At 34.1% G+C, this 24,869-nt stretch overlaps 1 protein-coding gene across 1 annotated transcript; it reads right to left on the bottom strand.

The window, feature by feature from the left end:
• Positions 1-875: 875 nt before the first annotated feature.
• On the bottom strand, positions 876-24,869 carry ALX1 (ALX homeobox 1). The gene is made up of 4 exons (XM_006872967.1): positions 24,496-24,869; positions 21,374-21,678; positions 17,756-17,884; positions 876-1,494 (listed from the first exon to the last, which is right to left on the bottom strand). Exons 1-4 carry the CDS (start codon positions 24,719-24,721, stop codon positions 1,174-1,176), a joined length of 981 nt encoding a protein of 326 aa, XP_006873029.1. The 5' UTR covers positions 24,722-24,869; the 3' UTR covers positions 876-1,173.

Genomic DNA, 24,869 nt, shown 5'->3' on the forward strand with positions numbered 1-24,869 from the left:
CAATTAATTTATTTTGCCTTTATGAATTTAAGGGTCTTTCAAGGAGGATGGCATTTCACTCATCTGAAAAAGCTTGGAATGTGACAGGGGAAAGGGAGGAGAAGTAAATCAAAGGGGTTAGCAATTTTCCAGATGCAATGTATTTTTCTTCTCTTCCACCAGAAATTTTAGAGAGCCTTCTGACATTTTAATTCCCTGTACGCACACAGTAGCAAAAATGCGAAGAGTATAATATGTCAAGAAAGGAACACTCATACATGTATGTACACACATATTCACATAATAAATATATCTTCCAATAAAGATGCTTTTTTAACTGACAAAAGATACTTTTTGTGAACTTACTAGATATTTGCGTGCACAGTTTCAACAACACAATGATAGTTTAAAGGCAAGAAGAGGTTTTCTCTCCTTTTCCTTGTTCTCAACAACTAGGTCTCAGTTCTTGAGGAATTTTTTTGTTAGAAAAAAATGGCATATAAAAAATATTCTTGTGCCTATAATTTTCAATCACACTAGACTATTTCAATTATCACCTTTAGTCACATGCTTTAAGGAAGCTTTGCTCAAAAACTTCATGTGTATGCTAATCACTTTTAAAAAGTACTTTTTTTTTCAGTGAAATATCTAGAGGTCAAAACACCATTTTGGTCTGGAGATAAATTCTCCAATTTTAAGGGGATATGCCCACTGCATCTCTGAGTCAGAGAGAAAGACGGGGCTGTTAACTCCTCAGAACACCCTGCTTCAATATATACCTGCCAGCTCTGGTATCTTAGCATTTTCCCCAGAGTGTTTTCTCCTTTTCCAGATATTATTTTACAAGAGATTTCTTGTTATACTGAACTAACATAAATCAATCTATAACAGAGGAATTTGTTTAATACATTTATTCTATTTTTAAGTTGGATGATCATATTTCATAAACTCATACAATAGAAAAAAATCTTATACTAAAACAGAGTCTGTGGAGACTGGTGCATGGTAAATCTATTTAGCCTTTTTGGAGGGTTGTTCTTAAATTTAGTGTTAAATAATAACTATTTATTTAAGCTGCTCTCACTGTATAACTTGACCTTTAGCAATTCCACACACAGCAGCTTATTGTTGTGTTCTTTAAATATGAGAAATAAGAATGTTTTACTTTGCTATTAAACAAAAAATAAAAGTATGTTACATGGCCCATGAAATATTGGCGGTGTGCTCCTTGGCTTTCATTCGAAGAACTGCAATACTGGAAGACCTCCTTTCAAATTCTGGCTTTGTTTCAAATGCATGTCCATTGGTGGCCCCAGTAAGAAGAGAGTCAGTGAAAAAATTGTTGAGGGGCACGTGGCTGAACTGGTTCTGGTGGTTTGAAAACCCTGTGTAACTGGAATCTGTCCGAGGCGAGTGAGAATAAGGTGTCATACAGGAGGAAGTGTCACGTGGTAACATGCATGAAGTAACCACAGAACCACCACTTGCATTTCCTGCCCACAAATTGTTCTGAATCTGGAATATATAAAACAACAAGCATTACATTTACACGTTCTCACTTTTGTTCTCTTATTTTTGCTAAATTGCATTTACTAAATTTTGTTAACTATCCAATGTTTGCCCCTATTGGGTGGTCTGTAATTATTCTAAATACATAAAACAAGATCTGAAAAATAGTTATTTGAAAGATTCTTCCATTTTGTTATACTTCAATGTCACATAAAAAACCCCACATACTTGACCACATGAAATACTTTTCAAAACATGGCAATGTCTCCATTATTCTTTTTATAGTCATGACTTTTTAAATGAATCTAAAAGATTCAGTCATGATTCATGACCAATTTATGTGCTTTAAAAACTACTTTAAAGTATGGTTTTAAGTTTAGAGACAGTTTTCATCTTTGTAAACAAAATGACACAATTGCTTTTTTTTTAAAATTATTATTCTAAAGTTGGATGCTTGGTGTGATAGTTGTTGTTGTAAGCCATTGCAGACATTAAGCTTCTCACTCTATATTTTTGTTCAAACTCATTTTAGAAAATTTTTCTTTCACTATTTTTTCTGGCCTATAATATGGAGAAAACATGCATTTGATTTTAATATATATGTTACTTTCAAGTGTTGTCCGTGTCAGTTTTAACGCATATGTCCATCTCTATATATATATGTATATATTCAAACATTATCAAATTGGTATATGCTATAGTGAAGCTGAAAAAGAAGGGTAACATGTAGAGTAAACGTAAAATTTTAAAGCATGGAGCATCATCAAACAATGGCGGTACACCTGGGAAAACATGCAAATATTGAGCAGAGAATAAGCATGACTAACTGAAGTAATACATATATGTATAATTGAAAACTGAGTTATCACTTGTACCTAAGAAATTCTTATTTCATAGTTTTACATCTCTGCAGAAAAACATTCAATGCAATATTACCAACAAATGAAAGCACTAAGTGGAATGTCTATAATGTGAATTTTAAATAGGAAATATCTTAGGCAAACTATTTCAACAAGAAGAAAGGAACTGCAGTCACATGCATTACTGGGAAGGCCAGGGGCAATCATGACAACAAGAGCTGGAAAATGAAAAAGTAAAATGTTACATGTAAATAGCAAGGCAGAAAAGATGCAGCCTTCAAGATGAAATGTACATGCTGTATTCTTTTTTGGCTATAGTAAATTTGAATTAAGTCACAACAATACATGTATTTAGTGTAGGCTTTTCTTTTTAAAACAGGGTAATAAGAAAGGAAGAATCAAGAAAGGAACCATCATTTTTTTCTTACATATATATTTTTACATCACGATTCTGGACTACTACACATAAACTCAGGGGTAGTCTTATATGCTAGAGGACCTTCTAGAATACACTGGTAGAGAAGTTACTGTGTTACGTGGGAAAGGCCATTTAACCAGTTTCAAAACATAACAGAAAACCTGAACAGTTAATTTCATCCCTTTGATAGTGTTTCATGGACAAAATGTTCATTTAGCATTGTTTTAAAAAGAGTTCTTTCTACATTTATAAACGGCTTTAAATATGTTCAGTCTGTGATAGCTACATAATTATTTGCATATTTAATCCTTTACCACTCTTTTAATCTACATGCACTATGGTTTAATTTTGGCTCACTCAACTATATGCATTATGCTTTAGCCAAATATAATGATTGGACCTAGTGATTACTGAGTTATGTATCTCAAACCAACAAGGGACACTGTTAATGTCATTACTCTGTCAAGCAAGCTCTTCTAACTTGTTCTTGGTGATTTTCCTCTGACATTCAATCAAACATTGTGCTACGCTACAAAAACCACAGTCACATGTCTGACAAAAGCTCTTTCAGGAAATAAAAAAAAGTGAAGCTGCTTATTTTTTGAAAGATAAATGAAAGGCAAAAATAGTAGTAAAGAAGATTATTTACATTTTGTGTTTTCTAAAGGATTTCTCAGTTCATAAGCAGTGTTACAAGAAATTATTATTAAAACAATCTACTCAGTTCAAATTCATACAAATACAAGGATCTTTGTAGAAAATCTGTTCTCAAATAATAAATCTATTATCATATCAGAAAAGAATATTTTTCTTTCTCCATCAAGGAAAATCACCAGTTTTAATAAATATTAACTAGATAACACATAAATATATAGAAGCAAATATTAATCTGACAAGTGGGGGGGGGGGAACAAAGATAATGAAGGTAATTTTTCCTGTAAACTAAGTAAACATTTCACCTTAAAAAAATATAAATCTACTTATTGTTTGAAATAATTCTTTCATTTCCATGGCATAGACAAATGCTTTCATTTTGATCAAACTTATTTAGACATGATTAGCAGGCTACATGTATAACTTTTGATGAAAGAATTCCTAACATGTAGAAATGTTTTTGAACAGAACAGATTGGGAAAGCAGTAAGTGGTATTTTGTGAGGTTTGAGAAAATACTCAAAGCTTTTGAAAACTTTGCCATTTATTCCCACTGATCAAGATTCACACTTCACACAATCTGTTTGGTATATCCTGCTTCTATGATGTATGTCTATGTGTGTCTCTACTCCCTTTTCTCCCTTTATCTCCTTTCTCTCCCTCATTGTTTCTTCTTTCCTTTTTAACATTCTGACATATCTTCATTTAACTTTGGAGACCTAGTTGACGCCTATGTCAAAAGTTTAAGTGCAAATAGAAAAAAATAATTTCCCAGTGAATTACAGTTTTACATCCTCTAAAACACTTCCTCTGGATATTTAACCCTTCAATGATGATGTTCAAGATCATGGTCATTATCGCTAACAACTATTGATTGATTAATATCACCAGGAGTTTTTAATTACCATATTAAATGTATCAGTACATTTAATCATTTCAATACTCTAAAAGATATGTGCTTTTACTAGTCCCATTTTGTAGGAGGCAAAACTATAGAAAAGAGTTCTAAAACTTTACTCAAGATTGCATAACTCCAATACAAAAATAAACCTAATTTATCGCTATTGCATCAATGTCAACTCATAATGACCCTCTTAAGGCAGAGTAGAGCTGTCCAGAGTTTACAAGCCAGTAAACTTTATGGAAGGTGACTGCCACATGCACTAGAGACCACTGTGACACCAAGGTTTCTTATAACTCTAATGGTGTATGTCAAATATGAACTCAGGAAATCTTAACAAGTATTATGTTGTTGTTGTTGTTAAGTGCCATCGAGTCGGTTCCAACCCATAGCGACCCTATATAGGGTTTCTGAGGAGCGACTGGTGAGCTTGAAATGCCAATCCTGAAATTCAAACGGCTTTGCAGTCTGGCGCATTAATCCACAGTGCCACACCAGGACTCCAACAAGTATTATAAGAACTTAAAACCTAGGATTATTTAATAAAAATTACTTATTTACAATCCTAAATTTGTGGAGGATCATAGGCTTCACTCTCTAAAAGCAAAATCCATGGTTATTACTCAAGATTATTTCCTCATCCTAAGATTTAGCACAGTGTATGACAAATATTAATACAACTTATTAAAGGACTGAAAAATCTCTAAGAATATAAATTCTGGACTGATCCGTCTTACAAAGATAGTCAAACTTTTATAGTTAATGTATAATAATACATCTGGATTCTGTTTTATGATTTGAACTATAGAATATAATAGAACTCATGAAAATTACATTCTTATACCTTGCTAGGAATCCTGGTGTGGCACTGTGGGTTAATGCACCAGACTACAAAGCTGTTTGAACTGCAAGGTCAGCAGTTCAAGCTCACCAGCTGCTCCTCAGAAACCCTATACAGGGTCACTATGGGTTGGAATTGACTCAATGGCACTTAACAACAACTTACCTTGCTAAGTGAATTTACTCATCAGCTGCTTGTTGGAAACCCTATACAGGGTCGCTATGAGTCGAACTGACTTGACAGCACTTAACAACAACAACAACACCTTGCTAATAACTGTATTTATCCAGGTAGTTTTTATTTTTCCCATTAAATACTCATACTCTACCGTAAGTACACCTTCTTGGAGATTCTGTGTAATACAGCAGGAACCACTTCAGGGTATTAGTATTAAAATAACAATGGTATGCAATTCTAAAGCTGGAAATAGCAAATGCCACTGAAGACCAATTTCTTTATAAATGAGAAAGACCCTTGTTCTCCTTTCAATTAATTATACTTGAGAAATGTGTATTATCTCTTCTCATAAGCACGTAGCTAACAGTCCATTTCCTACTGGAGTTCAGCAAAAGTGAACTGTTATCTTTTTGTACCTATTCTATTTCTGTTCCTTAAAATGAAACAGAATAAGCATCATCTCTCTTAAATATGAGCATCTTTCCAATGACATGAAACAATCACTACACCATCTCCAAGTATTTCATATCCCATTAAATATATCCAGTCCTTTTAACCATTCCACATATGACATGGTTCCAGACTCGGCCCCAATCTAGTCATGCTTTTCTAATTTTATGCTAACATTGTCAACACTCTTGATCCTTAACATAGAGCATCTACAACAAAATATAATCTAAATGTGATCTTATCACTTTAGGGAAACCGTGGCAGTTACCATCTTTGTTCTGAACCATCTACTTCTGTTAATATTGGAAGGCAGTATTTGATTAAACAACAAAGTTGTTTGAGTTCTCTGTTGACTTAAGTCTACTGTTGTGTAGGTGAACGTACTCTACTGTACCTTCACCTTCACAGCTCCAGAAGTTCTGCTCTTACCTAGGTGTCAATTTTTAACCCATTTGCTTGACATCTACAAATTATATTGTCTAAATCTTCGTATTACGAACTTGTCACAGGGAAGACATACAGCATTTCTCTGACTCATTAAAAGAAACCTCATATTTGCTATTAAAGTCTGGAATGAAAGAATGCATTTTTCCCCTAAATAACTTTTTTTTTGTTTTGTTTTACTATTTCACAGACTTCTATCACCATAGTGCCAAGCACCATACAACCTCTTGGGTACTTTTGTAGGCCTCTAAAAATGATAAGCACTGGACTGCTAATCACAAGGTCAGTATCTCAAACACAGCAGCTTCCTTTTGAAAACCCTACAAAGGGTAGCTATGAGTCAGAACTAATTCGATTGCATTTAACAACAACAATAAAAAGGAACACTATTCAAGGATTTTACAACCAAGAACAACATATTAAATAATGTCCATATACTTCTGTCATGTGTATTAAAAAAAATTGCCTGCCTTTACATTTCTTTTCTTTGCTGTGTTTAACAGAAGTAAAGAACTTAAAGCATGTTAGAACCATGTTTAATGTACTTCGCAATTTTTTTTTAAAGTTCTAGGGTGTTCAAAGCATTTTCCAGGGAATTTAGCCAACTGTCTCCTATTAACATGAATGGAAGTTCAGCAAACTCACTACACTTCACTTTGAACATTTGCCCCTTTATGTTTTTCTACTCAAATAAAAGTTAACAATTATTTCATAACTTTGGAGTTCTAAAGCAGTTTTGGGTTTTCCCTCCGATTCTCCCCAAACTGAAACTGAGCAATAGGTATAGGGTCAAATCAGGGGCTGACCTGAATATAGAGAACAACAACATATTGTATATAATAAAAGTTCTTTGTTGTGGAAATATGCTGTACATTTAAATAATGTGATAAATCATGGATGTGAATTTTAAATCTCATTTACTATAGAAACTTGATAAAAATAACATCTTTGTAATGAAATCTACACAGAAAATTTTAATATGCTAAACCTGGTGTCACTCCCACAGTTCAATTTTCAGCCAAACAATAGTCTATAAGGATGTGGCACTGTGGGTTAATGTGCTACACTGCAAAGTAGGTTTGAACCACAAGGTTGGTGGTTCAATCTCACTAGTCACTCCTCACAAACCCCATGCAGGGTCATCAAGGGTTGGAATCAACTTGATGGCACTGAACAACAACAATGTTAATGCAATTTAGGAGACAGCAACTTAAGAGATTTAATCTGAATTGAAAGACTGAACTTCAGAATTAAATAGACACTGCCCCTTAATTTTACAGTATCTCTAAACCTAACTAATTAAAATACATTTTTCCATTGAAAACAAGTATACTTAACCCTATTCTTCTTCAATATAGTTTGCTCCTACTTCCTACCACCACTATCCAAATACACACACTCATCATATGCCCATACACATTAAACATGCACATACACATAATTATACACACATACACACACATCATTCATATAACATGGCCACACAATTTTCTGAATTAGTTAAAGTTTGTTGTAAGACAGAGATCCAGGGTTCACAAAGAGGTATCTGTGATGATGTTACTGCAAAAGTTTGTATAAACTCTAAATTTGTGTTTTCCTTTTTGTCAAAATGTTAACATTCATGAACTATTTTGTATACTGGTCAGTTCTTAACTATTCAGATTTACTAGCACATTATCACTATATAATGGAACTTACAAGAAATTTTTATATGATCTCTTTTTAAAATTGCAAGCCTCACTTTCTTCAAAGGCAGCTCAATGTTTTAAAAAGACCCATTACATACTTTACCAGTATATCCCACCCTTTAAATTTTAAGGTGATCAAATATTAATAGATATTTTTAGCTGTTGACCAACTTTAAGGTTCCATTAATTTTTCATCTTACTATATTAGTAAGGGACTGGAAAGCAGAAATAGTAAGAGGGCTGCTCTCGATGGTGAATTCGTTCTCAGTGATTAATATACACTAAGGCTTTGTCTACCTGGGGGGAAAAATGACTTGAAAAAGTATTGAAAAGGGCAGGCTGAGGATGAAACAAGGATATATTTTTTTATCAGTCCCTACATTTGGATCTAACATTCACACACACAAATTACTTTTAAAGATATAAAAATTAAGATTTATTAGCACAAATTTGCATTTCAAAAATTCCAAAAGTACAAAATCTTAAAAGGAACTAGGCTTACTGGTCAGCGAGAGACCGGGAGAACCCTGAAACTATATCCCTCGGTCACCCTTTAGGTCTAGAAGTGAACTCACTCTATGGCTCAATTGTCAGTCAAGAAATAGATATATATGTATAAGGGAGATACAAATTCAGGGTAGGCACGCACACCCTAGAATGGTCAACCATTTGAGATCAAAAGAGCAGCATTTACCCATGGACAAACGTCACAAAGGTTGGGGAAGGAGGAGGAATAAGAACAAGCAGCACAGGGAGAATGTGAAATTGAAGCTGTTACATCAAGAGGCTTGCAATCAATGATATGAAACAAAGTGTATGATTTGTCCAATGTGAAACTGATGATCTGCTCTGTAAACCTTCACTTAATTCACAATAAAAAGTTAAAAATAAATCAATTCCAAAAGTATATTTTTCTAGTATATTATATTGTAAAACTGAAGGGATAAAGAATAATTTCTTCATCAGAGAAGAACCATGCTAATTATTAACTGCCACTTTGATGTTTAATAAAATTATACCTTAGAAATATGTTCAGGGTTTTAGAATAAGGAAAAGTATTTTTCCTATTAATGCAAACAATCACTACTACATATAATGGCTGTATGAGGCATTAAATCTGAAAAAAAAAACTACATGGAAAAATAAGTATATTTCTTGTTAGTACAAAAATTAAAAGCACTGTAGGATAAGCACTTGATCACAGGGTCAGTTTGGACCATAAATTCAGCAGTTCAAACTCATTAGCTGTTGATCAGAAACCCTGAACACAGTCACTATGAGTCAGAACGGACTCAACAGCACTTAACAACAATGTCTCATAAAAGTGTTAATAACATAGTGATATCACACAAGCAAGTTTGCACTATTCAAATAAGACTTTAAAATTCTCTAAGCCAAAGATGCCAAAAAATATATATTGAGGGTATTTTTTTCTTTGTTTGAATCATTATTAAATGTTATAGAAATTATAATTATTAAAAAGATTTATAGAAAATTATACCATTTATGTTTTTAAATAAGACTTTCCAAATCAACTAATTTAAAGCAATAGTAAAACAATCATGTCCAGAATTTGATACTGTATGTTATCAAACAACACGGATCACACTGAGCACCTCCCTACCATTTGTATTTTGTATTCATGCATTTCAGTACATGCATGACAGTTATATCTTATTCATCAAGACCTAACTCATATTAATGCCAGTGCCCCCTCTTAAAGAAATTCACAAGATTCAGAATCAAAGATGAAAATATATATTAAGTGTTTGGAGGTGTAAATGACTTATACCTCAAATATACACACAGTTCAACTTGTACAGAATATTTTTAATCTTACAGAGTCTCACTTTTAGTCAGAGATGAACTCAGGACTTAGAATTCTGAATAAAGTTTTCATCATATTCATTTGCTATTTCTATGAACTACACTGCTGGAATTTGATTTTTCTGAGTTTATGCAAAGCTTTATGTATTTAATACTCTAGTAAAAAGACAGAAACATCAAGCTTAACCAATAAATACAACACTAACATGAATAAATATTATGTATTTATATGTTGTTGTTGCTAAGTACCATAAATTCAGTTCTGACTCATAGCAACTCTATATTAGGCTTCTGAGAAGTAGCTGGTAGGTTTGAACTGACAACCTTGTGGTTAGCAGTCCAGGGCCACACCAGAACCGCATGTATATTATATGTGCATAAGTATGCATGTTGAATATGCTCTATGCATATACAGTGGCTTTGTAGGATAAGCACTTGATTGGGAATCACAAAGTCAGCAATTTGATCCCACCAGCTGCTCCACAGAAAAGAGCTGAGGCTTTCTGCTTCTGCAGAAATTTATAGCCCAGGAAACCATATACACAATTGCTCTAAGTTGGAACCAATTCAGTGCCACTTAAAAACAACAACATACCTAATTATAAACGTTGTTTATATTTCATATATTTAATTTAATCAGTAACTTTTAAATATTTTAAGAACATAAGTATATTTACTTGAGTAATAATAGCGTAGTGGTTACGTATCGGGCTGTGAACCTTAAGGTCAGCGGTTCGAAACTACCAGCCACTCCACGGGAGAAAGATGAGGCTTTCTACTCCCGTAAAGATTTACACCCTCGGAAACCCTGTACAGGGTCGCTATGGGTCGGAACCGACTCAATGGCACTTAACAACAACAACAATATACCTTACTATATATTTTTTCATGGATTTAAATATTGGTGTTTTATATTCACTGAGAAACTGTACAACATCAAGATGTCTTGTTGAACTAACAATGGTGACATTTTGTTCATTCATAAATCCTAAGAGAAATTTCATTATATCACTGTTCGATGACTTCATTGGTTGGTCCACAGACATGATAATATTCAATAAACAATGTTTTCAATATAGCTATCTTATTAACATTTTTAAAGGTATTGGTTTATTTGTGTGCTTCAAATACTTGGAATAAAACAAAAATAAGAGATAAAAATGTGATACTTTATTCAAAGGTAAAAACGACTGCAGAGCCTTTAAATTGCTAAATCATGGTGATTGAAGGAGACAAGAGTTTCATATTCCTGGTTAGGCTAAACAAAGGTAAACTTTGAAATTAGCACAGAAGCTGGTGATAGACAGAAGGAACCGGTGAACAATATATTCAATAACTACTGTATTATAAAAAATGTTCAATCATTTTTAAAACTTGTATGATTACAATGTTTGGAATAAATTTGCTAAACTAGAAATGTTGTACAGCTTTAATCTATATTTTTAATTATCTCAATGATGATCAAATATTTGTAACTTGAATCCAACTCTTGGTATGTTCAGATTCCAAAGAGCATGTTTATAAAGTCATCAACAGAGCATTCAAAAACAAAACACTGTGTGTCATTTTGTACATTTGGCAAATACAGATTCAGTTACGATTCTCACCATATAGTAAGTAAAACCTATTCAAAATTTAGGTGGAAGAACACTTCAACACTTTTTAATGTTTTGATGACAGTCTTCTCTTCATGAGAAAATTATTCTGGGGGATTGAAAATATGCTCAAACTTTCCTAAAATTGCCATATTTGGGTATCCTAATTTAAAAAGGAGAGAATATTTAAGTAAATTTGTTTCTTCCTTAGTGATAATAACCAAGACATATCCTTAAATAGTATGTTTACTAAAATTGAATTAGTTTAAATGTGAAAACGCCAAGAGAATACTGAAACCACTTAGCTACCTCTCTACTGTGGTGGTGGTGGTGGTTATGTGCCGTGGAGTCAGTTCCAACTCAATAGTGACCCTGTACAGGGTTTCCGAGGCTGTCAATCTTTACGGGAGCAGGAAGCCTCATCTTTCTCCTGCTCTCTACTGTAGAACAACATAACGATGAATGGCTATGATAAAAGTGCTATCTCTTCAGCACTCATTCTGCAGTAGGCCATGGTCTACGCACTCTTCACATATCATTTTGCTCAATCCTCAAAAATACCATGTGAACTTTTAAGCTCTGATTTTTAAGTGAAGAGAAATGTTCCTAAAATTAATTTATTTGCCAAAGATCTGAAAGCTATTAAGTGTCAGCTTTAAGATTTGAACCCACAACTCCCTGACTATTAAGTCCAAAATCATTATATGAACCTCTGGAACTTCTTCAAACTCTAAGATTCAACTCCATAGAATGTACCCAAAATGTTTTAGTGTTTGAAAATCAATTTTATTCTCATAATCGTAAAAAAAAAAAAAAAAAACTCATTATAATTATCTTTAGCATCTATACCAATACTGCAATATCCACATCTCCGTTTTATAAATTAAAATCTGACAATCAAAGAAGTCAAAGAACTTAACCAAAGTTATTCAGCTAGCAAGTGATTAAGTCATAATGCTCTTGTAATACAAACCAAACCTAATCTATGGCTGTCACACTCATCCTGACTCATAGGAAGCCCACAGGACTGAAAAGAACTGTCCATAGTTTTCCAAGGCTGTAATCTTTATGGAAGCTGACTGCTACATTTGTCTCACATGGAGCAGTCGGTGGGTTTGAACAGCTGACCTTTCAGTTAGCAGTTGAGAGCTCCTTAAGCTAAAAGAGTTGTTGTTGTTGTTGTGTGTCCTAGTGTTGATTCCGACCCTGTACAGAGTTTCCAAGAGCGGCTCCGGGGTTTGAACTGCTGACCTTGCAGTTAGCAGTACAGTTCTTATCCTACTACTGCATCACATTAGGGCACAAGTCAAACCAAGTGCCCTAAAAATACTGTTTCTTGTAAGAATAAAGACTGGCTGTAATCATCCAGAAAATGTTTGCACCTTAAGATAAAATATTTTTTACTGAAGTAATTTTTAAATTCTTTGGTTTTGCTATATAAGCATTTGATTGCAAGGTCGGTTTGAACTGCAAAGTTGATGGTTCAAATTCACCAGCCACTCCTTGAAAACTTATACAGGGTTTCTATGAGTCAAAACCAACTCATAAGCACTTAACAACAACATTTAATGCCAATACATTCTAAAATGCTTATTAAACTTGAGGGCAAAATTATTTAGGAGTATTTGGTTTGGTGGGTCTAGCTTGCACCAAGAGATTTTTGAGCAAAAATATCAGAATCAACAAGTATGAGAGCCCTGGTGGTATAGTGGGTTATGTGTTAGACTGTTCACTGCAGAGTTGGCAGTTCGAATTCACCAGCCACTGCACAGGAGAAAGATGAGGCTTTCGGCTAGTGTAGAGATTTATAGCCTTAGAAACCCTATACAGGCACACAACATCAGAATCAATTAGTCAGTAACTAATATAATATCACCAGTGTTTTTTGTTTACTTCATCATTCAGATATCTTCAATGCCTAAGACAATTGTTGGTAGACATTGGTTGGGCAAAAGGCAATTAACTTTGAAATAATACAAATTAAACTGGAAGGGATCTTGCTAGTCTTTTCCTTTTAAGAGTGGAGGAAACCAAAATCAAATAAGGAAAGTTTAATTGCTTAAGACCACAGAGTTGGTTAACATTAGAGATTCAGAAATCAACACTTTTAGTGAACATGGATAGAGTTTTGTGTTATAATGTATTCCTGAATAAATATTTAAGTGAGGCTGTCCTTTTATTCTCATTTATTTAATGTATATAAACTTTGCTTAATACTGTGGTGATACAATGATGCATATGATCATCTTTTGACATACTTCATAATGTAAATGGGGTAGCAGATATCTTCTACAAGTCACTACACTGCAAGCAAGAAAGTGTTGTACTGATTGGAGGATTCAGAGGAGAGCTTCTGGAGGACATAAGTTTTAGGAGAGTTATAAGGAATTCAAGAAAAGGTGAACAGATTCAGATTCAGCACAAGTACTGAGATTGTTTCTTTAAATATCATGCACTAAAGAACATCAAATCATTTCATTTAGCTGCAGTGTTGCCAAGTAGTAACTGATACTGTGAGAAGGGATTTTAAAGAGAAGATGCCATGTTTCAGGGCTGTAAAATACACTGTCCTGAGAATGACTGGAGCTCTGGTAGCATAGTGGTTACAACTCGGGCTGCGAGCCACAAGATCAGCAGTTCGAAACTACCAGCTGTTCCGCGGGAGAAAGATGAGGCTTTCTGCTCCCGTAAAGATTTACAACCTCGGAAACCCTGTACAGGGTTGCCATGAGTCGGAACCTACTCCATGGCACATAACAACAAGAATGACTAGAGTCCTGGTGTGGCACTGTGGGCTAATGCATCAGACTGCAAAGTCTTTTAAAATGCAAGGTCAGTGGTTCAAGCTCACCAGCTGCTCTCTGGAAACTGTATACAGGGTCGCTAGGCATTGAAATAGACTTGATGGAACTTAACAACAACAACAAAGTATGAGTAACAAGAACAACAACACTGATACAGTAAATCTTCACAATGCATCATTCATACTAAAATAAGACAATCCTAACATCCTCGTTTGTTTGCTATTATGATCAAGTTTGATTAAAATAGTATCTTAAATCAGTCTATGAAGAGAGTAGATATGTTAAATGCTTTATGTAATTATTATATAAATTAAAAGGCCTGTTACAAGGCGATGTGATGTCTTAGGGTCAACACTATTTCATTGCTTAGCGATGGACTTGAAGAAAATGTTTCATACAGAGCACTGTACTCCAAAACTCAGACACCTGAGCTCAAATTAAATGACTCAGTGGCCATATGCAAGAGGTACAGTGCTTAGTTTAAAATGCTATCAAATATTAGTTATTATTTTGACTGTTACAGCAGTAGTTACTATACTGCAATGAAGATGAGTCGAAACGTTTTTTTAAAATCTGAGTTACTATTTATATACAGCCATAATAAATATATATATATATGCTAGGCACGATTATTATCTCCACTGACCAGGGTTGAGAGGAATATTTTCTAAATTATCTCTATTATTGATCTACTTTTGGGTGTATTTTTCTTTCCGGACAAATTGTTCATTTTTAATTTCTGTCCTGCCTCCAATGTTTCCTAATTTCCAACTACTTAATTTTATTTTCTATAATTAGTAACTGCAACTAATTGCAATGTCCTACTGAGTTGTTGCATTCTATTTTGGTTCCTATTTTCCCATTATAAACTTCTATTTTCAAGTCCCATGATAAAACAAGTTTCCTTTAGTCTGAAACTTGGGAGACATGATCTTGGCATGAATTTAAAAAAAAATAAATAAATAAACAAAAAAACTTTCAAGTCAGCCAAACTTTTTAAGTTAAAATGAAAATTTTCCTTAGTTTTATTCAACATTACAGTGGGAAGAGACACTTGATTTCAGAATTTTGGGCAACCAATTATTAAAAGCCTTACCCATGGAGAAACATACTATGAATTTCAGAGTTATGTTTTTAATTACTGTTAAAGCAATATACTGTCAAAACTAACTTTGACACATGTTTTCCATGCTATCATACTTAAATTAAGAGGTGATATAACCAAGGCACAAATTATGGAAAAGTCACAAAGAGAAGTATTGCAAAATTCCTGTTGTGAGGAAAAGTTTTAAATTAATCCATTTCGCCAGAGTGAAAAATGCTATCAAATGCATAATGTGATTTTACATTTCCTTTCTTGTGATTTAGTCTCTTGCTTTAGAGACCCTCCTTCTGTTAATAATATCTGAAACTTTGAGGCACAAAAGTATAATAACCCTAGGGAAAAAAGATAGGTTTCTAGTCAAAGTGTATTGGGGCATATTAATCCCTTCATGGATGCTATGCATTAGTCTAAATGTTTTATAGTATAGTGAAGAAGAAAGAGAAGTCAGACCTAAGGCAAACAATAGCAAGGAACAGAGAAGTGAAAAATAAAAACAGGTTTAAAAGGAAAGTAGCAAAAATTGAAAGAAAAAGATGTACCAAAACAATTTATCAGAGTAAAAACGCTGTGGGATAAATTAACAAATAATACAATACTGCTCAAAGTCAGCTTGAAACGAGCTCATAATTCATGACTGTATTGTTTCTAAAATCTTAAATGGTAAAATACCTCAAAATTATGTAAACTATATATAGTCACAATTGTATTTTTCTACTATCATTTCAATGACTGCAAGTAAGTTTCCAGTTCCCTTGAACAAAACTACAGATTCAAATAGTACAACTCAAGCCATATGCTTCTTGGAAGTAATTTATCTTTTCAAAAAAATATTCCTTGGGAGAGACAGTCTATTGTGAGAGTTAACATTCTGCACTTGGGAGCCAGATTGTCTGTGGTGAAATCTGAACTTTACCACTAGCGAAAGCTGAATAAAAACCTCACTTCTTCGTGCCTCAGTTTCCTCATCTGAGTAATGGGCATAGTTAATAATATCTACTATATTGTGAGAATTAAATGAGTTAACATATTTAACCTTCTTAGAACAACGTCTTGGAGTTTCAAATGGTATAACAGTGTTGACGATTCATATCCTGGTCCAGGCCCCTGCACTATTAAATAACGCTATGCTGTTAGCAGAAACAAAAGTAACAGAAATAAGAGTCCTCTTAAAGCAAATATGGGGTATTTATTAAAGAGGGCACCTATAACTTAGGTTTTCCAGCAAATTCCCATGGAAAGATTCTCTGCAACAACCCTGTCTATATAGACTGCCTGTCAGGAACTACTTACATGATATTGAACCAATACTTTACCTCAACTGGGCCTAGTTACCACACTTTTAAAATGAGAAGCCTAAGCAGAATGATTCAAATGGCTGCTTTGAACTTTTAACATTATGTATAATAATATATTGTAGTTACATGCTGTCGAGTGGGTCCCTACTTATAGCGGCCCTGTATAGAGTTTCTGAAAATTTGAACTACAGACACCTATCTGATGGGTTTGAACTGCAGACCCTGCAGTTAGCAGTCCAGTGCTTACCCTATAGTTCCACATTCTACATAATGAATTTGTTGAGTTTTTCTGGAAAAGTTAAATTGCCAATACAGTTTCAAGTATCATAAAAGGCAAAAGAACATGCAAGGTTAGCACAAAATCAAAAGACTGAATTAACAAACCCAGAATATGAATTTACAGTTGACAAAATTGAATACCCTTAAAGTTGGAACTACAATGATCTAGTCATTAAACTACTGAAGTATTAACTATCAAGCACAGAAGTACTTTTCATCAGTATGTGTGTTTCATATGTTTTCTAAGTGGCCTCTTACAACACATAGCATTAAGCAGTAAGATAGGACATAATAGGTGGCCTGTGTGGTGGTTCGAGTTTGCCCAGGGGTACCTCAGAAGAAAGACCTGACTAACTATTTCTGAAACATGATAAGCAATGAAAACCCTATGGCACAGTTCTACTCTCACATACATGGGATCACCACGAGTCAGAATCAACCCAACAGAAACTCATTTGGTTTTGTCCTCATACATCTTCTTCTAACATGTACCCCAAGTCAAGCTCTAAATATCATTATTCAGTGTTAGATAAAAATACGCAGTTACAAAAAGAAATAGATTTTATTTATTTACTTTCATCACAAAGTATGAAAGAAAGAAATGGTCCTTTAAACATCAAAAACAATGCTTTATCTTTAAAAGCTAACAAGGAAAAGTCTTAATTAAAATATAGGGTAGTTAAAAGATGTACTTAATAAAACAATGTCTTTTACAACAGCATCCAAAGAGAACTTGAAAAATATTTTAATCATACAGTTGTAAAATAAAAAATATAAAACAATTCAGCAAAATAAAAATATAGCAAATATGGAAAAATTCAATGCTTAATTGAAATATTTATCACATGTAATAAAAATTATGGTAATCCTTTTAAGGAGATACAAATGGCATCTACTTTTCCTGTCACCATTCTTTGTAGTTTACCATACCTGTGGGTAGCTGTCAGTCCTGGGCAAAACTGATATATCATAGGTGGCAGCAAAATGACTTTTGGCTTGTTGTATTTGGCCATAACGTTCTCTTTTTCTCCACTTGGCCCTTCGATTTTGAAACCAAACCTAATTATTTTTAAAGAGTAAAATTTTAGTTAATGGATAGTTGATAAAACAAATGTAACATTAGAAGACTTCAAAATCAGAAAGGAAAATCAAGTCAACAAAATTACTTGTAAAGGAATTTCTTTATCTCAGAAAAGACTTTGCAAATTTAACTTTTTCTCATATCCTGATATGATAAATGATGTACCCACAGGCAACTTAACTTAATACAAAGAGCAGGGACACTTTTGGTACATTTGTTCAATATGTGGGAATCTGACTTCTCTTTTACTGAAATTAGATTATATGATCTTGAAGACTCCTTATATGTCCAGAATACAAAGTATGGGCAACCCTCCATAAGAGAATGTTGCGAGCCTGGGAGACATTTGTAACTTTTAAATTTGGAGTTAACCACTCAGTCAATCTAACTAACTTCTGGATCAATTAAAAAAACAAACAAAAGGAAAAGTGTATGTGTGTGTAAGTTGTATTTGTAAAAAGGAGACTTCGAAAATTTAATTTAAAAAATCCATTATCTTTTCATTCCATTTTTCCATGAACTTTTTGAAGCTCCCTCATAGGCACGCGTGTATATGTTGTTGTTGTTAAGTGCCGTCAAGTCGGTTCTGACTCATAGTGACCCTGTATAGGATTTCCGAGGAGCAGCTGGGGAGTTTGAACTACCTACCTGTGGTAGAAGGCTTATACTACCTTGCCAAACCAGGACTCCGTATGTGTGTGTGTGTATACATATTAAAAATACATCACAAACAGAAGACTCTTCTAGGTTGGTTCCATATTTAGATAATCTTATTAAAATATTAAGGCTAATATAAGAAACATGAGAGCAGAATAAATATGATTATTTTGAAACAAAAGCAAAATTAAGATTACATATTTTGTTGAGTATGCTAATGAATATGGGTAAAATGGAACCATCAGATGTGGAACTATGGTTTTAAAATATACAAAGGTGCTTATTACATAAATTACACTGTTTATAATACATTCTTCATAGAAAATGTTCAGATGTCTTCACAGTCATTTCTCTAATTTAGAACTCTGGTGGTGGTGGTTGTTGTTAACTGTTGTCTAGATGTTCCTGACTCATAGTAATCATGTAGGAGTGGCTGATGGGTTTGAACTGCTGACCTGAGGTTACCAGTCCAGTGATTATCCTTTAGTGCCACACCAGGATTCCATTTAAAATTCTTATAGATAATATAGAAAATAAAAGAAATAGGATCAATATAACCAAGTGTCAGGAAACCTGTGAGTTGTATGGCTTCTAGTTGGTTATTAAATTGTCTTTTACAATATCTCTAATTACATATTAGAAATATTTATCATAACAACCATCTTCTTCAGAGATCAATATTCATTAATCCACACTGGCAGTCTCTAAAATCTTCATTTTAATATTTCAGTGTCAAAATAAGATAACAAATATTATATTCACTACTATACATAATTTGATAGTTTGTAAGTGGACAATAATTATGTAAGTAGCATTAAGGAAGCTCTTTAATCTTCTTTATAGAAATATGCTAAGAATACAAAATACTTGGGAAAAAAGCTAAAAATCAAATACAAAATGCAAATTGTAAAGTCTTTTGTTAAAATTTACTTGTAATGTTTACTTTTTCATTTATAATTCTAATCTTCTATTTCTTTACCTTCACTAAAGGGCGATATATATTGATGCTCAGTTTGATATCTAAGCACAGCACTGCTGCAAATTTTACATGGTGCTTTGATGAATTTTCAGCATTCAAAACAAGACAGTTTCTTAGTACCCTGTTAGTAAATGTATATTCCCATATACCTAGAGCTCAATACAACATTTTTTTTTTTTTTTTTTCCTGCTGTCTCCACCATCAGGCACCAGGACAAATGAGTGGAATTTAGTAAGAAGTTGTTTTTCTTATTGACAAAAATGCCTTGACGATCTCTTCAAAATGGGTGCCAATTATCACACGTATGTGAAAAGCAGGAAAGAGAACAACCTGAGTAAATTAGGTTCAGGTTGGCTCTCTGGGCACATTACTAAGACAAAAAATTAATCAGGACTTGATGAAACCTTAAGGGGAAAACAACAATGTGCACAGCTGATCACTTGGTGCATAAACATATTTTTCTATGGTTACAAGTATAACTAATTTAAATCTATGGACACAAGACCAAAGGCACACATGAGGGGCTCGTGTTAATATGTGTCAATTCTAAAAATCTTGGTTAGCATCAACTTTCTATATATTTACTTCCTGAACTAAGATAAAGTAACCATTTGCCTCCACAAACTAAAGCAAAAATCTGCTGCTTGTTATCCCTGAACTGCCAGATGTTGTCTTTAATGATGCAAGGGCCTTAAAATGGCTTAATCTTAAGAAGGAATACTCAGAACAAAAATTTTTCTCTATTTTTTTCATTTCTCTATTGAAGTAGATTATAGGAATTGCAAAATCCAATATTAAAATTTTAAAAGCACTAAGACAATGTCCATTCTCCTGAGTTACGGTTACATATTTAACTCTTCATTATTGCTTGGGAACTAACAGAATGTAGCTCGAGTATCAAATCCAGTAAAAACAAAATAAACCTAAGAAGCAGAATTTTACTCAGTATGATTTTTCTCTTTCAAATCATATAATTTGATGTGTGTACAATTTTATAAACAGAACTGAGTTATTTATAATATAATTACTTTTAGATCATTATTTCTATTGCCTCTGCTAAACCCATAAAATTTATCTCAATTTAAAAAATTAAAACAAAAACACATATAGGAAACTAGCTACCGGCACTGGAAAATTATAAATTATTTGATATTTCTGTAACTATGCATAGTGAAAATAGATTATTGTATGCATACCTATTAGGAATTAGTAGGATTATTTCATTATTTCTCTTTGTTTTATTATAATAATAAACTACACACTTATGGTCTATTATATGAATAATTTACAAATGCACAGTATATCTGGGAATGCAGTGGCTCTGTAGGATAAGCATTAAACTACAAATCACAAGGTCGGAAGTTCAAGCTCCAGCCAATCTGTGGGAGAAAGATGAGATTTTTTTTGCTGGTTCAGAAATCCTATACAGGGTCATTATGAGTTGGACCCAACTTTACAGCATTTAACAACATCAACATAGTATATAGCTGAAAAAGAACCCTGATAGCTGATAAAACAGAAAAATAATATCCATCAATTATCTAATGGATAACCATGATTTTTTTTTTTTAATCAGGGATATGCTATCATGTTCTGCTCTTTTCAAATAAGGTAAATTTTTTAGGCTCTTGGAATTATTCGAATATTCTTTTGTTTTATGCTTTTGTATGAGCAGTCAAATCATTTGCCAGCATAAAGGAGTTTTATTAGACTTACATGCATATATTATATTGTTATAATCCTCAGTCCTCGAATCAGTTTTTCTTCCTTTGTGGCAAACTGCAATCATTCTAACATTATTCCTTCCCCAAGGCCTACATTTTTCTCATACCTGGACTCTGGCCTCAGTGAGCTCTGTTCTCAGAGCAAGCTGCTCTCTGACATACACATCCGGGTAATGGGTTTTCTGAAAGACCTTCTCCAGTTCCTCCAGCTGCAAGCTGGTGAAGGTAGTTCGGTGTCTCCGTTTCTTACTGCTGGACACGTTGCTGTCACATTTATCCCCAAGTTCATCCAGTTCTCCCTTGTCTGGCATCCCTTTCACAGGAGACATTCGGAGACTGTTACAGTTGTCCATCGCTCTGTTCAGTTGTGTGTGTAGAGGTTGTCCTTCAACTTTAGTGATCCCATAGTTCACTGTATCCAGAAGGGGAAAAGAACAGCTCTCAGGATTTGGAAACAATTCCATGAAGAAATGAAGTTGCAGTAATTTACATTAACAGGAAAGCAGTCTGTTAATGATTTATTGTGGCAGTATTAATTCATTATCACATTAAGTATAATTATTATTTTACTGTGGGAGGTACAGGTTTGGAAACTCTTTTTAAATGTATGTATGGAATTCATAATTTGCCAAAATTCACAGTTCTGTTTTACAGGGTTAAGTAATGTTTATGCACATAATTTATTTTAAGATGCTCTACCCTTAAAGAAAAATGTAAGTAAGACTGATATTGTAAAAGTGAACCAAATTTAATTACATTTATTTATTCACCTTAGACAAAACTAACAGGAAGAAATTCAATTTTAAATAATATCTGTGAAGCAAATTGCAAAATCTTTTAAAAAATTGTCTTTCCCTTCCAAGAAGATTTACAATGAGATATATACTCACTACATTTTGAATAGTTTGAGTATATACTCATGTCCACATTATAAAATTATTTTTTAAAGCTATCCAATAATTTTTTAAAAATGAATTTTGTATGAGTTTCTAGAAAAGCTTTCAAAAGAAAAGAGTAATTAAGTGGACTTATTTAGATTAAAAATTCATCTTGCACATCTTTTTAAATATGTCAAATTTCTGTTTAACTCATGAAATATGTTTTAGGATGGAAAGTTTTCTTTTTCTCTCCAGAAAAACACAAAAATTCAATCATCTATTAAAATATAACAATGGATGGCATCTGGCATTTTGTTAAAGACTGTTTTACATTCATTGATTTCCTTCAGATTTGATTACATGTTTACAGCATGATATTAAAAAATGTATCGTACAAATGACAAATAAAATGAATGCATATAATGAATTGGGAGGCATTTTTTTTTAAATAGTCAATTCCCGCCAGGACCATGCTTTCCAATGGATTGTCATACTTTTTCCATTTACTTCTGTTTTTAAATCTCCCATAATATAATTTTACAACTGTGTTAATCTGTGTTAATCGCTATGAAAATGTATTCATACGTGTGCATATTCATATGTGTGTATAAATACACATATTATATATATATATATATATGTATACCTTAAATTTCTAAATTCCTTAGACTAAAAAATGTAAGCTAATAGTTTTCATGTGAAGGAAGATGTTATGTAACCTAAATATAGAGGCATGTCTGATTAAAATACAGTGTTGTCTTAGTGGCTGAGAAAAAGGGTGGGGGGGGGGGAATGCAGCAATTAGCTGTGAGATGGGGGGAGGGGGGAACGGAGAGGCTAAGAACATCCTAGCAGACTGGGTCTTTTCTTAAATTAAGCAGACTGCTGCCTAAATTTATCTTCCTTAATTCTTTCTAGTTAAAGCTCATCCTAATAGACGCTGTTAATTCAAAAGTTGAAAAAGCATCAAAAATCCTATTAAATCAACTTTTTCTTTTCTTACACTGGACTTCTGACAATTTAAAATATTATGATTGAGTTCAGTTATCATCGAGCTATTTAAAAAAGTTATCCCTTGAATTCAAAACCATACCGACACCCAAATACAGTCCATCAAGTCAAAAATTTAAGTGTATTAAAGACAAAAAACGATCGCTCATCTTTCTAAAAAAAAAAAAAAAAAAATGAACCGAGTTAGCTGATTGTTTTCTCTACCTTTTGCATCTTTTTTTATTAACCCGTGTATGTCGAAAGTAACTTGTAACGTAAATAATTAAAATATAAATGATAGTTTTAAATTTTGCGTACAAAATATTTAGAAGTGCTAAGAGTCAGTCCTTTGTCAGATTTTGAACTTTCATTAAAATACGGAGCAGGAGGCTTGTTGTAAATATTTCACACTTAATTCGTTTATTTTAAAGTAACCTGCTCCTTACTGATTAACTGGGGAATATATATAATGATAAGGAAAAATCCTCTTGGATTGTAAACTTGCTTTAGCTGTCCTGATCTAAAATAATAGGTTTGTATTGGGTTACAAGATAGAAAAGATAGATGGTTTGTTTTGATAACATTTTGGCTTTGAGATACGTGGGCATTCAAAATTGAAGATTTCACCCAGAAGCATTCCAAACTACTTCGGTGACTTAACGTGGATTAAAAAAAAAAAAAAAAAGATAGACAATGCAGAATCCAGGAGTCAGTAATTATATGAGGGATTCTTTGACGGAAGCTATTTTAAAGTGATTTGGTACTTTCCAAAAATGTACCCTAGTTTACCGCAAATGCAAAGTAGGAATAATAAAAAAATTCATAAACTAATCTAGCAACACTCCAACATCAGGAAGAAAAAGATCACCACGTCTCGAATCACTATAAAAAGGGTTTTCCACCGAAAGGAGCTCTTAAGTTTTCAGACTCCTGACGACAGTGATGTCCACTAACGAGCTGTGATCGATTTCAGCTCTGCCCGCCCCCGCAGCAAGGCTGGCAGAGGAAGCGCGCTGTCTTGACTCAATTACGCTTTACTTAGTACCCGATCAGTTTACGCCCGGGTCCTAGATAGACGGATGCCTAGAATCAAAAGAAGACCCGACCCGTAGGAGGATGAGAATCAGCAGCGTGAAAGAGAATCGCGCTGAGGCAAACCAGCTTCGAATTCTTTCTCCGCCTGAGGTGGCCCGCAAAATCCGCTTCCTAAAACGCGCATTTTCATTGCCTTTCTCCGCCCTCCACCTCCCTCGCTCCCTCTTTCCTTTCATCCTCACTGCAGCCTTTCCAAGACGGTACCCGCACGCACTTCGGTTTTGCTAAAGTTTGCAGAGGCTCAGGCTAGGGCGCCGGCGACTCACCGCTGCTGTCCTGACAGGGCGAGGTCCTCTCCAAGCGCACGTGATGCTCAGCGCGGGGCAACGGCCCGAAGGCCTGCACGCATTTACCCGCCGACGCTTTGCTGTAAAAGGACTCATTGTCCAGCGTCTCCATAACGTGCTCTAACGCGCCTCCTGCGCCCATGTAAAAGTCACTGTTTTTACTTGGCGGGCTCTTGAGGGCAAACTTCTCGCTGAGGAACTCCATAATCCTGGAAGGCTGTAGCGGAGTTCCCCCGGCGCAGAGGCTGGTGGGCGCTGGGGGAGGAAGCGAGTGGGCGGGAGGAGGGAGGGCCAGAGAGGAGGGAAGGGGAAGCAAGCGCTGCGGCGCCGGGAGCTGCCCAGCTTCTAGCACT

The sequence above is a fragment of the Chrysochloris asiatica genome, unplaced genomic scaffold, assembly GCF_000296735.1.
Source record: "Chrysochloris asiatica unplaced genomic scaffold, ChrAsi1.0 scaffold00217, whole genome shotgun sequence".
Lineage (NCBI taxonomy): Eukaryota > Metazoa > Chordata > Mammalia > Afrosoricida > Chrysochloridae > Chrysochloris > Chrysochloris asiatica.